This window comes from Oryzias melastigma, linkage group LG23 (assembly GCF_002922805.2).
Source record: "Oryzias melastigma strain HK-1 linkage group LG23, ASM292280v2, whole genome shotgun sequence".
In the NCBI taxonomy this organism is placed as follows: domain Eukaryota; kingdom Metazoa; phylum Chordata; class Actinopteri; order Beloniformes; family Adrianichthyidae; genus Oryzias; species Oryzias melastigma.
Window position 1 is genome coordinate 12,600,974 of NC_050534.1, and position 18,577 is coordinate 12,619,550.

Here is an 18,577-nt window from a genome sequence, read left to right on the forward strand (position 1 = left end):
ACATGAAGAAGACGCACTAACCAACTGCGCCACCATTCAGGTTATTCATGGGAACAAAGTAGTGGTATTTTGTCTTTTTTGACCAAAATGAAAATTTCCAAACAATTTTATGTAATCCTTCTCTTCTTTTTTTATTCCCTTTATGCTGTCCCTGAGGGCTTGTTTTTCCATCCTTAAAGTTTTAAAGAAGCGCCACTCTCCTCCCCCAACCTAGCTTAGACAGCGGCAGCATCACGAAGGGAGGGGCACTCCACTGCGGAGTTATTGATTACATCAAATTTTTGAGCTATTTTATTTATGTTTTTCATTTATTACTTTCACAAAGAATGATTGGTGTTTCAAACTGTAAAAAAAATAATAATATAAATAAAAATATATTATCATTGTGATTTGGCATCCCCTCCACCAGATGGCGCAATAGGCAGCCGCCTAGGTTGTCTATGCCCAAGGCCGGCACTGGGCATATGTATAACTGCCAGCCAAATTGCATATGCCGAATCTCAAACAGAACCTTCATACCGGATCGGTTGTGGCAAAGGGCTAACAACGACCACTACTTGTGCTACTTGGCTACAAAGAAATCCGACACCTGACTCTCCCGTCAAGTGTGGGAGGAGCTACTGTCCAACATTTTCCACTCCATTGCTACATGGAAGCATTGAAGGTATATCTCATCAATGCATGGTAGACAGATGATTTTGAGAGATCAGATTTATTTATTTTGAAGAGCTCTACAAAAGCATCCCCATATCTGGGTTTATGGGATCATTCAGGTTCACCATCTACTGCAGGAGCTCCACCTAAATGGCAGCCATCTTTTATGTCTCTCTGTGACCAAATGTAAAGAGAAAAGACAAAAATAAGAATGAAATTAAAGCACCATTTCCATCATTTTTGGAAAACTATTAGAAAAAATATCTTAAAGTTCAGGAGAAGATTATTTTACAGCCACTGATCATCAACACGTCACAGGCCAAAGCTGAGTTCCTGATTGTGAATTATGTTCATATGTTTGAACTCAAGCATCAGAACAGAATGTTCTGGAGGTGATCAGGATGCCTAAAAAATGGAGAACTGATCCGGTTCCCATTTTTCAAGAACTAAGGAGACGTGCAGAGTTGTGGAAGCTACAGAGGAATAAAGACGATGCGTCACAAGGTGTGGGAAAGAGTAGTGGAAGCAAAGCTGAAGTCAGAAGTGAACATTTGTGAGCAACTGTGGTTTCATGCCAAAAGAACCACAGATCCAATATTTGCTTTGAGGACGCTTCTGGAGAGTACAGAGGGGATCAGAAGCATTGTGTCTTTGTAGATGTAAAGAAAGTTGTACTTAGATTAAAAAATGTAACATTAATTATGTTGGTAACAGTCTGCCAGGAACGAGGCTAAAGTGGAGGTAGTTGAGGGTGGTTGGAGTGATGAGGAGGAGGCAGAAAAAGAGAGCTGACAAAACGAAGATGTCAAGTTATATAAAATGCTAAACACGGATTTAGTCAATTCTGAAAGCTCATTTGTTAACTGAGGGATTGATGACAGACTCACAAGTGCTCAGAACTCACCGATGCATGTAAGGAGGAAATACTATGATTAGATCATGAAAAGAAGCAGCTCCAACACCAAACAGTGATATCTCTATCTGGCACCTGTCAGCCACTAAAGCTGCTTACAGTGAATGTCATGTAATGTAAAAATGTCATTTTATTGTTGGCCCTTTAAAAGTAAACTGAGCTCCATGAATAATTTTTTGTACACATATTGTGATATTTTTGTTTTTCTGTTGTACTTTTTAAAGACCTATTGTTTTAAAATGAACACGCTGTGACCATTGAAGGTCTTATTGACTCCGTAATCCTACAGATAAGAGCGGATATTTATTTTTCTGTAAAATAATAGAAAATGTCTTTGTTCGTGCTTGATTTTGTGATGGAAAAACAAACAAAAAGTATGCAGTTCATTGTAGCTCTCCTTTGTATATATAATCATGAATGTAATCAAACCACAAAAAGAATAATCAATAAATTTAATGTGTTCTTGTGTAACACACCCCTAGTGGTTACATGGTGAGCTGCACTTGGTTCCTGTTGCTTTCATTTTCAAAAGAGCGTAAATGTATGGAGTTACTTTTGTGCCACCATATTGTTGACAAAATGTCAAGTTTTTAGAGTAAAAGTTCTTAATTTGCAAATTAAAATTGTAAACATTTGCTTTCAAAGACTTTTATTTTTTGCTTTAAAAAAATATTTTTTGCAACAAAAATGTTTTCTAATCTCACTATTTTTAATTTAGCCTTCATACGTTTCAGTTTTGTGTGACGTATGTGACACCAAACAGCCAATCACAGACAGGAGGGCTCATGCTGATTGGTCTATTTCTAGCCAATCAAGTGCCTCTGCTTCACATTGACACATTTTGGTCTGTTTCTCTTTGAGTAAAACCAAGAATTAGAAGCAAAAACAAAATAAAACAGGTTCTAAATGTATGTATGTCATTGTAGGGATTGCCATGTTTAAATGTCCGCAACAGAAAAAAATGTCTCAGTTGGTGACATTATGTTACATTATGATTTGTGCCTGAAGAATTTGTTTTTTTTGGATAAAGAAAACCTTGAAATATAAAGAGAAAATACAATTTGTTCATGAACAATTTTGTTTTTAACTTTGGGCAGATAGAAGCATTTTTTTAATGATCAAAAAATATTTTTTCCTTAGCCATAAAGGTAAAATTGAGGGTTAAAGAGCCTGTTTGGCAGACACCATGTGAGGTAAATATGGCGATTTGATTGGATAGAATCTAGACCAATCAGCAGGCTGTTTGCTTACAGTAAACTGAAACATATAGATACAAAATCAAAAATAGAGAGAAAGTGCAAAAATGTTTTTAAAAGCAAAAAAATATTTTTTGAAAGCAAATATTTAGTATTTTATTTTCAAATTATTATGTTTTGTTTTTAGATTTTTTTGCAATTCAAGAAATTTTGATCTAAAAACTGTGACTTTTGTTTGCAATATTATGGCACAAAAACCCCTCCATACAGTAGATGACTTTGGACATATAAAAGGTCAGAAAATGCTGTCATCAAAAAGAAAAAAAAAAAATTATGATTGTAGCTGATTTTCTTCATGTTTTAACAATCACCTCACATTATGAAGCCAAGAAAAAATGAATGAAAATAATGCTATTATAATAAAAAGAACTACAAAAAGGCCCAATTTCAACATGCAGGACATGGAAAAACTACTGTAAAATCTGATAAGCAAAGGTAGCTTCATCAATATTTTCTGCTTGACTCAAATCCTGAAAAATAAAAACATTAGTTTAAAATCACAAACAAAAAATATTATGTAGTTTCATAATTTTCTCCATTGGAATCTTACTCAAGTATAATTAAGTATTCTTGTTCTGGAATCCTTTTTTTAGACTTTTTAATGTACAAGTAATTTAATATCCTAATTTTTTACCTTTATTAACTATTTCTTACACATACAAGTGTTTTTATATATTATAAAGTGTTTCACTTTATCTATTTGCTTTAAACTTCTCCTTTTCTCCATCTACAAAGCATGCAGTCCATTCCACACGATGAATGCAAAGTCATGTTACAGGACAGAGACATGTGCTCCTACAGACCGATTACTGAGCTCTGTATTATTAAAGTTTCACTATCCTATAATCCTCACACACTCATTCATGCAGCACACACACACACACACACACACATGCACACTCCCTGTAGTAAGCTCCCAGTGAGGGCCGTGCAGACTGAGATAAACTGATCTTGCTGGAAGTGATTGTATGGCAGTGTGTGCTTATAGGAGATAGAGAAATAAACTGAGTGAATTTAGAGAAGTTTGTAACACACACAAAGTGATTTGATGTGTTAGGAAGTCTTCATTTCTATTTTGGTTTTCTAAATTTGTGAGTTACGGATGTTAATCTGTGTTTTAATACAAACTTACAAAGAAAGTAGTTTCTTGTTGCTGTATCGGATATATCAGATACGTTTATTCCTGGTGAATGTCAAATTTCTCTATTCATGTGTCCCGCCCAGAGGCAAATTTCAAAAGAACTATTGCCGCTCTGCAGAAACTATGTTTTAGAAAACAACAAATCTTCAATGAAAAACAAAAAACTGTTTAGATTGTTGGGTTTAAGTTACAATAAAGAGGTCCTTCTGAAAAGGAATGTGACCTTAATTTAAATCAACAAATGAAATGCAAGATGATTATCATATTAATTCTACTAATTTTATTTAAGTATTTTTGTTCACTTCATAAGACTTTTATATCCTTAAATCAGTTGTTTGATCTTGTGTTAAAAACTAAGGCTGAAATACAAAAAGTGGAAACATTTAGAAGTGCTCCATTATGAAGTAAGTTATGGAAACTCAGAAAAAAATATATAATTTAATTAAAGAATGTATTTGAACAAATAACTATGAACTCTTTATAGTCACATCAGCATTTTTGTGTTTTTCTGTTTATTTTCCTCCAATGTAGCAGCAAAAGATCAAACTAACTTTACTGTAACCTTCAATTTAACAGTGTGTGCTTAATGAGGTTTTGGATTTCATGAAATTAGGATTTATTTTTATTATTATTTGTATAAGATTTGCTCAATTTGAATAATCTTAGACAAGTGACTGGTTGAACAAGATCTTTTCACTCTAACTCTATAACTATTTTCTATATTTTGCATTCGATAAACAAGATTGTTTTAAATATTGACATTATCAATAGGGGAAATGCAAGTCTATGGATGGCTTTTGATGTCATAATTTGCTAAACACTAAGCTGTGGTTTTTTAATTATCGTTATGCAGTTTTTGGCCAAAATTTAAGAAACCTGTGTTGTTTTGTAGGACATAGTTTGCACAAAGCAGCAGGAGTTCATTAGAGATTTGTCTTTAAGTTGTTGGTCATTTGGTGCAGAGTAAGCCCGCCTTTACTTCCCGTTATCCATCTGTTTACATACAGATCTAGTCTACAAGTGGATTTTCTTCTGAATGGAAGTATGTCACTATTAGAAGTTTATTCCAAGAGTATTTTTATGTCTGTTTCTGATTCACGAGGATTTGAACAAAAAAATACTTTTCTTCTATCATGAGAATAAATGATACAAGGACATGTTAAAAACACAGTTTTCACTGGAGCGGGTCTTTAAACCTGCTTTAGTAAAGGTATAATTAGAGAACTTTTGACTAATTTCCATCTATCTAATAAGGCTGAATAGATATGTTATTTAGTCTAATGTCCAATCCTTCTCATGTCTTTATTTTGAATTGTCGAAACCATTTGTACTATAAAGATGACTTCATTGAGTCATACATTTTCTATTTACCGACTGCAACTTTCAATCGTTTTCTGATTAATTTCTACTGACAAAACAGATCAAGTCATGCAATCTTGAAATACACTCACATTGGAATTAACAGATTTAGAGCATTTTTTATATAGAAGCTGACAGAGTTCAATGAAAATAATCTGTTAAAACATAGAGAAAGTTAACATCCACAATGAGTGTAGTTAGGTCTATTATACCTATTTTAGTTGTCAGAGTGAATCTGTTGTGCAAGAATGGGTTTTAAAGCATGTAGCGTTCTGTAAGTGGAACCAGCTGAATAATTCTTTGCATGTCCAGATTAAACCAAAAATTGAAACAATATGTCAGGTTCAAGGAACCACATGGGATCGATTTAACCAAAAAGCGAATCACTTCTTCACAAAAGGAAGTGATCTATTGATTTCCTGGTATTTAAAGAACGTAGTTTGCTAACGTTTTGTTTTCTTCGTCTCTTTTCTCTCCAGGCTCCGATTACTCTCCCCCTACGCTTCCTCGCCCTCCTCATCCGGGCCTGACAAACGAGCACAGTGGTGTCGGCAGCCATGGCGATCGAAGTGGAGGAGGGGGCGGGGCCAACCACGGAGTGGGTGTGGTTGGCCTCGCACCTGAACACATCCCCACGCCGGGGGCGGCCCTGAGCTGGCAGGCGGCCATCGACGCTGCGCGGCAAGCGAAGATGATGGGCAACGCCGCGTCAGGTGGGGGAGCGGGACTCGGGTCGGGAGGGGGCGGGCCCATCTCTACGGCCAGTTCCACACAAAGGAAGAGACAACACTATAGCGCCAAACCCAAGAAACAGACCACGACGACAGCCACGAGGCCGCCGCGGGCTCTGCTCTGTCTCACACTCAAGAACCCGATCCGCAGGGCCTGCATCAGCATCGTGGAGTGGAAGTATCCTTTTGAAACACAGAAGCAGGAAAGTTTTGGGGTTTATTTCTCTCACTAAAAATAATTCTTGGTTGACAATGACCAAGGGAGAATCGCTTCAGATTAAAAGGCTTTAATTGAAATTTAAGGACATGAAAGTAGCATCATTGAGCTAGACTGAGGAGCTGCTTGTAGTTAAATTCAATGCTTTTAGACTTTCACAGGAATCATTTATTGTAGTAAATGTTTTAGAGTTGATTTCTGTTTTTCACTAGAAAATACTTTAGGATGTAAAAGCTAGGTTCACAAAAGGCATAGGACACGTTCAAAAATGTGCGTTGGAAAACGGTTGGCGAGAAATGTCAAAGTGGTGCAAATCTCAAGAATCTTACTCCAAACTTCTTCTTTTACAGCTCTATTTTGATATATGACAATACTTGATGTCCGTTTTTAGAAAAGGACGCCACCTACACGTCTTCGCCAAATCCGATTGGTTAAAATTCAACTGGTAGAACATTTGATGCACGTTCAGTGGCAGATTTTGTACAGAGAGCCATAAAGCAGGCTTAAAGACTTGCCTGAATGCGAGAGTTCTCTGGCTCATTTGTTTTTCTACTGTTTACATGCACTTTTCCGCCACCTACAATTGGAAGAGGTTTGGCGCGAAAAGTCAAACTGGTGCAAATTTAGCAAATCTTGCTTCTTTCACAGCTCTATTCCGATATATATGAAAGACTTGAGCTCAATCTAAATTCTTCTTTCCTCCCTAGCCCTACATTTATCCCTCCAAACAGAAACTTATGGAAAAACACGGTCACTCGATGATGTCATCAATAGTCGCCAGTCAGCTATGTTAGCTCCCAGCGCTCGAATATACCTAACAAGATTGGTTTTAAAACTTTAGAAAGGTCATGCTATGACAAAAAGTCATTACTTATATTTAAATGTAAACTTCTGTGCTTCAGTGGAGAGTTGCCCCCTAAAAAAAACGATTTTGGACACTACAAATGCCCCTACAAATGGAGGGGTAGGGAGAAGGGAAGAATTCGGTTGGGGCCTTGCTTTCATATAAAGTAATTCCATCCATATAATTAAATAATTTCTCCTTTGTGCACAAAGGTTGGCACTTCAGTGGTGTGAAAAGGACACGCCACCACCAAATCTGAGTCCTTCATTGGTCAAATCATTTTATTTTTTGTGATTTAGCAGTAAAGAAGTTCACCTGTTTTATTTAAAAAGCTTAGACTGGACTTAAAATGACACATAAATGCAAGAATTCTGCATACAACATTTTTGATTTCTCCTGTAACATTAACGTCAGTTTAGGACTTCATTTAACATGTCCTTTAGCTCCAATAAGTGGAATTTCTCCTCTACTTTTGGTCTCCCTAATCCTATTTACACTCTCTTTTTCCTAACTTGCAATACTTTTTTCCCATTTAGTTTCCTCAAAGGAGGATTAGACTATTTGTATTCTTTTCCGGGATCCTTCACGCCTTTGGCAAATATATGTCACCCCCAGTGCTTTCAGATAACATTCACATTGTTCCCCTAGGTCCATGCACTCCTTTTTTTTTTTTTTTTTTCCCCACCTGAGACTTGCACAACAGTCAAAGTGTAATCCTTCTCTCTATCCATCCAAATATCCTTCTTTTTACCTTCAAAACAAAGGCCTTCCGTCAGGGTGACAAACACTAGAAGAAGTGAGGAGAGACAGAGGTAGTCAGTGCCACAATCAAAGTAATCAATAAAAGGTGCAGGTCGCCATTAGCATCGCCTCTGGAAGTGTACAGTCACACATCATCTGAAGCAGACGGAAGGAGAGGAAGTGTCAGGGAAATGAGGAGGGCAGGGATGTGGGCAGAGCATGGATGTCAACAGGATAGATAAAGTAGCAAAGAGGCTGAGGGGGCATGCAGGTATTAAGGGGAGGGAGGGACAGGTAAACAAGAAAAATTACTTGGCCAGTCGAGAGCAAATGTACAGAGAGCGCAGGAAGTGATGGAGTAGGTGGGTCGTATAAGCAAAATGCAGAGTTTTTAGTTGCTTTATATCATTTTAGTGCATAGCTTTCACTGCATTTAGACATTTTGTTGCAGTCGTTTTTCTTAAAGCCTCTTTTTTTAAAGACAACAGCATAAATGCAAAAATGTAACTTTATAAAATGCATTCCAAAAATGCAAGAGTTTCCAAAATCTCATTTACATCTTTGTTCAGATTTCTCTGAATAGTCCTGCAGCCTCTGCTAACCTTATTGCATCACTTTGGCTTGATTTGAAGATATTAACTATTTGAAAGTAATTAATTTCCTTAAAAGTGCAGCATCCATTCATAAAGTCTTTCATTTTAATGAAATTATTATTTTTTTCAGGGCAAAAAAATTACTTTTCTGTTAGTTTTTATTGAAAAATGCACAATTTTATTAATGAAAGCTTCAATCTAAGTTGTGTTTTTGTTCCTATACGAAAATAGTATTTCAAACCAAACAAATGAAATTTAACTGTTGAATTTTGAGAAATAAATCTATATTTAATTAATTTGGATTTAAATGGAAATGCATTTGATTTAAAACGTGAATTAAACCTAATTACTGTATTTTAGTATATTTTAAATTATACTCCATAGTGTATCCATCTTTTTGGAAAAATACATTTTGGATATTTTTTGTTTTGGGATTTTAAATGTATATTCTACAGATAGGATTATATTAAAGTCATATTTACTTTAAAGAAAAGAAGACTTGTTTGAAAAAGGTGATAAAGGTGATTTTATTTCTAAACCTAAAACTCACCTTTTTCAACTAGCTTATCTGTCTTGATTTTTATTGTAATTCATTATATTATGCCGTATTTAAACTGCTTTTGCTGCTCTTTTAACAGCTCTTTTATTTCTTTTACATTTTTATATACTTATATTTTTGTATAATTTTGCTGTAAGGCGACCTTGAGTTCCTTGAAAAGTCGCCCTACAAATAAAATGCATTATTATATTATTAAGTGAAATAATTTAGGATTTAGTAGATTTTGCACGCTTTTTGTTAGTTGCTTGTAAGACAGATCCAAAAACCCTCAAACTATTTTTCAGCTGTGACAACTTTATCAATAATATTAGCTAGTATTTTGATTGTGAAGCATGGGAATGGATGGAAAATTATTCTTCCTGAATTCTGGAGACAATAAGCTGAATAAAATGAAAATATAAAGCCATATTTCCAATTTGCAATTGGATAACACAACAAAAAAATGAGGAAACCAAGAGCAACACAAGTGCATTTTCTGCTATTTTACCAGCATGATGACAGTTTTTATGTCAAATTCAGTATTTTTATCAAGATACCTGAATAAATTACACTTTAACCAGTGTAAAAATTTACTGGCAATCATACGATGACGTTTTTTCCAATAATACTCCAACACCATTTAACGTGGATGAAAACTTAGTATGTTAAATTGAATATAGTGAATTGTTTAATTTTATTCATGCATAGAAATGCAATTATTGTTTTTTTGTGGCCAGTGCATCCCCCCTAAACAGAATGCTTGTAAAGTTGTTAAATTTAGCTTATTCCGTTTTTGTTTAAAATAATTAATTTTATAGTGACACGCTTTTATTCTTTATGGACTTGTAATGGGCCAAAACTGTTTCCTCTTTTCCTCCTGGATAAGCAGGACAGGATCTTTTGTCTCTTCTTCTTGAGGCACAGCGCTCCCAAAATCTTCTTCCTTCCCTCGGCTGTTACCATGACAACAGCTACTGCTCTCAACAGGTCCACCATGACTGTCTGTCTGAGCTCACACATATGCACAATTACACACTACGCATTAACACTCTGGGAGAAGACACACATATTTGGATGCAGATGAAGAAAAAAAAAAAAATGGAGACACACAGAAATCACTCATGCTGTGTGATTACAGTATTTGAGCATCATGGTTGACATTGGGAGGTCGGAAGGATGAAGAATAAAGGATAAATTTAGGAATAACTACTTTTTGAGTAAAAACACAATAGGTGATTGTTTTTTTGAGTTGTTAACGACATGTTAGAACCCCATTTTAATACTTTGTCCTTCCAGCTTCCTTTGACACATATGTGTTTAGCTAGGTGTACATACACTTAAGTGTATTATATTTTCTATTTTTGACAGGATATGAGATAGTTTGTGTAATAGTGAAACAGTTTTTCAATCTGTGGTATTAGGGATGGATATTTTTGATGTAACGACAGTTAATATTTTGATTTTTGAGAGTTTTTTTTAGCTGTCGGCACCACAAAAGATTTATAAACTGACCTCTAGGGTTCCTTAAAACTATAAATGAGGGGCTCACATTGAGTCAAAGGCCGTGTTTGAGTCCCATCGTGCCTGAAGGGAGTTTAATCCGACCGTGGAACAAAGGTCAGAGATTCATTTCGATGCATTTTTTGCTCACAGGCTGCATAAACTGAATGAAGTTGTGGTTGACACTGTTAAAAGGTCAGAGCTTAATCCAAACACAAACAATGTATTAAAAAGATTATTTTTCATGTTGCTTCTGGAGGGAGCTTCACTCAGCAAAATCACTGCAATAAATGTATTTACAGTAGAAAAGACTGCTGAAAAATCCTGTTATTTCCATGTTAATATGAACATATTTTGAGATCAGTTTATCGCTTAAAATGTAAAAAAAAATCAAGTGTTAATATTATAAAATGTCTTTATTTTATTAATTTTATCTCAATAATTTTAGTAAAAGGAGCAACTAAAATACAATTCTTATTTTTAGCCAATGTAATACACGGATTCCCAAATTCAATTTATAATACTATTAATAACTGTTGTTTAAAATATAAAATTGTGCATTTATGTAAGGATTTGTTTAAAAAAGTGAATTTGAGGTCTCATGGTTCAACTCTTTCAGGTCCAAAACCTCTAATTGTTGCAAACATTTGACTTTTTTAGCTTTTATTCAAGCTCTGAAGACATTCTATACACATTTACACTAGGGGTGTGGATTGGCGATACGATACGTATCACGATACACACGTCATGAAATGATGCATATCCCGATATATCAAAATGTTTTAATATTAGAACATCTTTATTTTTTACTTATTAATTTTATATTGATCATTTTGAGTCAAACTTAGAGCAAAAAAACTTTTTTTAGCCACTGTAGTTCACAGATTCCCAAATGCAATTTATAATACTATTAATAACCATCTTAAAAAATATTTTCTACATTTATGAAAAGATTTGTAATATAAAAAAAGTGAATTTGAGGTCTAATTGTAGCAAACATTTGACTTTCTTTTTTTTAAAATTCAAGATTGAAGCTCTGGCGATACGATATGTATCGCGATGATCATGACACGATACGATATATCTCCCAGGATCGTACCAATTTTTCACTCTTTTTTTATTATGACTTAATATTTATCTGAATATTAATAAATTTTTCATGCAAGTAAAATTGTAAAACATGTTATTTAATGATCAAAACATAAAGTATACAATATATCGTGATACATACAAGTATCACGATATTTCACTGAATCGATTTTTTACTTACACCCCTAATTTACACACACTCATCTACTTTTCTAGTAGTTGCTGTAAGTTCCGAATCAGGATATAAAAGAGAATTTAGGCAGAAAAAATAGAAACAAACGAAGAAAATAAAGAGTAGAACAAAAATAGGTGGAAGGAGGTGACAGCAGTGGCAGTTTGTAATTGTGTTGATGAAATCCAGACCTCCTCTATCCCTCCTTCACATTCTCGCCCGTTTTCGGCTTCCACCCCTCCGCTCCTTTTCTCTCAGAAGGCCTAAAATAATGAGGTCAGTCCCCTCTCAAGGACCGTTCCAAATAAAACCCCTCTGTGTCTCTGCGCTCATTCCATCTTGCTCTCTCTTCCTCTGTCCAACATCTCGTCTTCCACGCGACAGGCCCGCTCCTTGTCGCTCCCAAATTAGGAGATGTGCCGTCTGCAGCTCCCCTCCCCGGCCCACACAAAGAGCTTTTTAACTTACTCTATGTGTCTTATTGTTGAGAAAGAACATGAATTAAGTCTTTTGATCTCTACTAAGTGTGTATGTAGTTTGTCACGTGTTTACATACCTTTGCACCTTCGCATGTGCATTAAAATTGCATTCCCTATAGTCAGAAACTATAGTTGTAGCAGCTCATTTCAACTTTCTATGCTCTTTGTACTGAGTTACAGAATAAAAGAAGTAAAACCAAACCAACTGTTTAAAACACCAATTATTTTCACAAAATGACAATTATGTCACAACAATAATTAAAAGAACGAAATAAAAAAAAGAAACATTACATTTTAGAAATCAATTAAAACCAATTAAATGAAAATAAATTAAAAAATGTTTTAGGAAGCAAAAGTAATTTCCAGAAATCAAAATAAAATGTTATAACAATGAAACACAAAAAGAAACCGGAAAAGACGGGTACTTTGGAACTTCGCTAATTGGATGATAATGTTGAATTTTGTAACATTATAATTTTCATAATTCTAATTAAAGCCTTACAGATTTTTTATTTATTTATTTATTTTTTACCTTTTATGGTTTCTGTAAAAATAAAACCAGTTTTAAAACAAAAGTAATTTTCATGAATCAAAATGAAATGTTAATAAGTAAAAAGAAAAAAGAAAAAAACCATAAAAGGTAGGTACTATGGGAGATCTCTGACTGGGTTTTGACATTTCAACATGAAGTTATACAGGTCTGAATATACTCTTTTCTAATCATAAAGGTTTTTTGGTTATACGGACATTCAAGATTCAAAAGACTTTACTGCAACTGTTAGCAGAAGTTAAATTATGCGGGAAAAAAAGAGCCTCGAGTATTTTGCTAGGACATGTATGGCTGGATAGCTCTGACATTGCTAGTCGTTTTTTTTTTTTTTTTTTTTTCAGTATGCTAGTGTTAGCTTGGGCTTGTGACGTGCTATTAGCTAGCTGGAGAGCGTGTAAATAAAGGAATGCTGTGAATTTAGCGCAGCTAATTTCTGTACCAACAGTCCCTCCCACACACAAAATAGCAACAAAAAATATATATATACAAAATATTAAAGACGAATTTGAAAAAAACTTAAAACGTCAAAAATCTAACATCTTGATCTAATAATGATGTTTTTTTCTATTGAATATCATTCCCGGTGGTCTTTTATTTATGATAATGCAGGTTTTAGTGTTGTTTACACTCTCCCGCTAGCTTATAGCATCTAACATGCCCAAGCTAACATTAGCGTAGCAAAAAAAAAAGCTGATCAATATCAGAGCTAGCTAGTCGTACAGCTTGGTATGCTAATGTTAGCTTGGGCTTGTGACGTGCTATTAGCTAGCAGGAGAGCGTGTAAACAAAAGAATGCTGAGAATTTAGCGTAGAGAGTTTTAGCGGAATAAGGAGACTTTAGTTTGCCCATGACAGTGTTTTTTTTTATCTACTTCTGATTTATACATGATTTGTATAAAGAAATAGTCGGAAATACAGTTTTTATATTAAATTATATTATATATGTCCTCTATTTAGATAAAAACAGGTTAAAAACACCAAAAACATGATTAAATTGGAGTGGTTTCTTATTTTGTTTCCATTTTTTCATTTGGAAATGTTTCATATTTATTTAATTTCATTATTTTGGAATTAGGTTTTGATTTCTAAAATGTAATGTTTCCCTTTTAATTATTTGTTTTGCTTTTTTAATTTTCATTGTGATCTTTAAAATGTTTAGAGTGATTTTTTTTTCGTTTGACCCTTCGGGGCCACCGTAGAATAAACCTATGGTGTTTGCTTTGCTCTCTTCCCTTCCTTAACTCTTGTCTCAGACCATTTGAGATCATCATCCTGATGACCATCTTTGCTAACTGTGTGGCCTTAGCCGTCTACATCCCTTTTCCCGAGGATGACTCAAATGCCACCAACTCCAACCTGGTGAGTAATGCGAATAAATCACCTATTGCAGCTAATAGCCGCTTTAGCTGTTCTGACAATGTGGTTTTTGATACCCTGTTTTTCCCCTTGCGGTTTTGACTTTCATGTTGGAGAAGGAGGTGATTCATGGAGTCCTGCGCGAGGAGTATTTTTCTGTTTGTTTTAGCGTTTGCTACACGTGTTTTCCACACTGCCAGCTGCTTCCTCTCTTCATGGTCTGCTGCCATCTGTCTTTGAGAAGCCCATGCAGATTAATTGAAGTTAAAATGAAGGTGTGATGGTGTGAAAAGATGGTCGGAGAGGAGTGCAAGGCAAAGTGTACCAAGAGGAAAAAAAAAAAAAGATTTTAAAGGAGATGGGAGCAACACACAGGCAATAACCTGCTCAGAAGGATTTTCTCTGTGAGATTTTATGATTTTTGCTGGTATTGATTTTAATGTTTTAACTGAAGGCTGAACTAAAGGCAGTTTTTCTGGGGTTTTGAGCAAAAGCCTTTCATGTATATTAAATTTAAACGAAAGCATAACTTTATATAGTTGCAGAAATTGTTAGCAACATACATTTTTTTGGATTACTGATTTGTAAATGTTTGATTATTTCTGACAATATAAACGAAGTAAAATTGATTATAATTTACATAAACGATCCATATATCTATGCAGATGATTTACAAATGTTGTGGTCTTTGCATTCCTCACCCGTTAGAGAAGCTTTACATCTTACCCATGAACAAGTTTGGGTGGCTGACTAATAATTTAGGAAATCTTAACACAAAGACGTTGGAAAAAATGCGTTCATCAAACCACCAGGCACTGTGTTTGTGAGTCATATAACGGTGTTTAGACATAAATTTAGTAAAGTGTGACACTGAACTGCAGATAAGGAAGGTCATTTAATCCATCCCAGGTGGTCCAAGTCATCCTGGTATTTGTATTTTCTTTAATAAACAGGTTAGTTTTTCAGCGGTGGCTTTCCCATCTCACTTTTGCATGGCATCATCAAGTTGTCCACTCAAATCACTAGTCTGTAAATTCAAATGAACATTTTTGTCTCATTACTGCCGGAAAACAGAAGATTTCTACTCACAAGTTGTTTTTCCAATCATTGTCAGTTGGAAAAACTGTTGTTTTGGAGTAATAAAAGTCACTAAACTATACTTTAATCATAGTTTCTGCATCTGATCCCTCTCTTTTGCAGTTCATAACATTTAAAACTTATCCAAAAATGATTTCATAAACTTGACGCTTTTGATGCCTGTGGGAGGAGCTACGATCCAAAGTTTTTAAGCTTTGTTGCGACAAGAAAGCAATCAACTGTATATCTGTATGGATGCATGGAAGACATGATGATGATTAGAGATCAGGTTTATTTATTTTGAAGAACTCTACAAAACTTTGGGAATCTCCGTGTCTGGGTTCATGAGATCATTCAGAGACTCTCCCAGTACGGTGAGTTTTACTATCTACTGCAGGAGCTGCGTCTGAGTGACGACCGCTTTCAGCGGTACTTCCATCTCTCTATGTCCTATTTTGACGACCTACTTTCACAGTAGTCTAAGGAGGGAAAACTAAGAATAAGAATGAAATTAGACATTTATTATTATTATTATTATTATTATTATATCTGCGACCCCAAAAGGGACAAAGCGGTCAAGAAAATGAATAAAAACAAAGAAAAAAATGAATATTATTATTATTTTCTCTATGCAAATAAGAAACATATCCTAAAGGGTAGGAGGAGCTAATCAGATTCTTCTCCATGTTGGCTTTGGACTTCACACACTGATTACATCATTAACACGTCACAGGCCAAAGCTCAGCCCCTGATTGGTTGAGGTTATGTGTCATCTTTGCCGAAGTTGAGATATTTTGATTTTTAATGGGTCGTGGTGCCATAATTTCACAACTGCCAAACCACTGTGACTCAAGTCCCTCAGCTTCTGTCAGTACCTTGACTTAACATTGAGACTAGATGTCCCAGACCAACAAATTCTCATTCCCAAGTCGTCATATATTGAAGTTTGGACCCCTCCATGTCTAAAATTTGACATCTTGGGTGTCTCAAACTTGTCGTCTTTTGACGTGCTGGCTGTTTGTAAAATCAAGGGTCCACAACCCTCGAGACCATTACCGGATGAACGGACTGGTCTTCGGGACTCGGCTGCTACCGGTACTCTAATCTGGAACCTGACGCAATACCAGACCAGTATCGGGTTAGGGTACTGGTACTGGGTTAGGGGTCCAGTTCGCAGGCCGGAGGTTGAGACCTGTTATTTGATGGGAACAACCAGCACTTTAAAAAAACAACCAAAACGTCAATTTTTGACACAGAGGGGTCCTTAACCAAACATCAATGTGTGACGACTTGGGAATGGGAATGTGCTGCCCAGACGTGTGAATTGTGTTCGGTGTGAACGCAACTTTAGGCAGCAGATCTGCCATCAATGTGTGAACGGGTGAATTGGGCTCCGACTGTAAAGTGCTATGAAGGTAGTAAAGTGCTATATAGGTATACGCCATGTACCATTTTCTTGTGAGTGGTAAAAAGATATTTTCTAAGAGTTTAATATTTATGTGTTTATAGCTTCATCCGTCCCTCCCTCTTATGTTTAAACATGTAAGAATAGTTGTATAGCTGTTTTTCCCCCAGCTGCACTGAAAAATATACTAATAAGAAAATGTTCAGCCAAGTCTTAAAATATTTATTTAACAAAAATATATATCCTTTCATAATGTCGACCTCGGGCTGTATGCTTAGAACATTTAATGTCATGAGAGCGATGAAAAAGTAGGCAGTTTAAAACAACGAAAAGATATAAAACAAGTCAAAAATGTTAATTGACAAACCAAGACGGGCAGTCACATCAGCTGTGGTCATGTTCTGACCCGACAAGTTACTCTTCAGTGAAGACAAATGTATTCTATGCAGCAGTGTGCACCGAAAAACAAAAAATGACATCACTAACCAGCTGTGACAAAACCCACCCTGATGTGTTCGCCCGTGTTGACTCCTTTTCTTTTTTTTCATCAAACCAGTCTGCACAGGTACACTGGTATTGATACTGTATGTAAAAAAAAAATGCATTCAAAATCTAAAGCACATCTTAGGTCCCGGGCCGAACAGGATAAACATTTATTGAACATTCTGAAACTTCATTTTTTAAATTTGATAAATATAATGTTTAAACATAATTATGAACCTCATATATAGCATTACCTGTGATAATGGTAGTGCGAATACTGTAAGCTGAATTTGGCTGCTGAAGATGCTAGTGCTGAGAGCAGAAGATGCTTGATATTTAAAAATGCCAAAGCTAATAGCTGAAAACACTGAAGCTGATAGCCAGCTAAAATGTTAGCCAAATATCAAATTAGCCTAAAAAGACGAAATAAATAAATAAAAAAGCTTGAGTTAGCAAAAAGCTATCATGTAGCTGAAAAATTAGCTAAACTCTAAAATAGCCTAAAAAATGGTGGAAAATGCCAAAATAGTCAAAAAAAAAAACTAGCAGAATGCCAATTTTTAAAACATTAAAACCATAACTTTTGTAACGAATAATAAAAAAGCAGGGACATTATTCCAGAATAAATCAATTTAAACCTTAAATAACTTTCAATATTTCACTTTCCATGAAAATATATTTTGTCAAAATTATACAAGTTTGAAATAAGCACAAGATAATCTGATCATGCACTAAAGCAATTGAGCCCCAATTATGTTTTCACTGCTGCTGTTCATCAAACCCAACTAAGTTCTTCAAAATATCTGAGATGTACTAAGTTCTTCTATAAACTGGATACACTTAAAGTTTTCCTACCCTGTGCGGGAGTGTGTCAGCTTCCAAATGAGTAGCAGTGTATCAGTGGTATTATAGGAGACACTAATCCCTGCAAGAACATGCAACATCTGTCACTCAGTTTCTGACTTCTTCCTTCCTTCTATCCAGGGATTATTTTGACACTGCAACTGACTCCTAAGAGCTCATGTTTTATATTGTAAAGCCATTCACACAATAACCTGTTCATTCATGCTGTTCTTCTAGAGGTTTTACTGTCAGCTATGGAAATCATTCTACTGCAGCAGTAGAAACAGGGACTTTACTATTTTGTATCTGTTTATGTAATTAAAGTAGGTTTATGAAAAGGAACAAATTGGTGTAAGATAATCTTTTTAGTTTCATTTTGGAGTTTTGGTAAGAGCATAATATGTACATTTTACAACTTTTAAACAACAAAGAACGGCCCCATTCACTTCATCAAACCTCATAATAAGAAAAAACTACAAACATGTACAAATGAATTGTAATAAAAATACAGAAAACCATTTGGAACATATTTATCAAGATAAGTTTTTATTTTTTCTGTTTTAAATAGGCCTAACAGGAAAAGGCCTTTATCCCAAAATCTGGCCCTGATAATGGTTAAGAGGAATGAAGTCTAAA

The 18,577-nt window shown here is 35.1% G+C and overlaps 1 protein-coding gene across 12 annotated transcripts in view; it reads left to right on the top strand.

The window, feature by feature from the left end:
• Positions 1-18,577, top strand: part of cacna1c (calcium channel, voltage-dependent, L type, alpha 1C subunit) — a 190,283-nt gene that overhangs the window by 54,817 nt on the left and 116,889 nt on the right. For all 12 annotated transcript variants that reach the window (XM_024289135.2, XM_024289151.2, XM_024289219.2 and 9 more), the window contains exons 2-3: positions 5,803-6,232; positions 14,031-14,136. In XM_024289135.2, the coding sequence (XP_024144903.1) occupies positions 5,803-6,232; positions 14,031-14,136 (536 nt within the window). The remainder of the gene's footprint in view (positions 1-5,802; positions 6,233-14,030; positions 14,137-18,577) is intronic.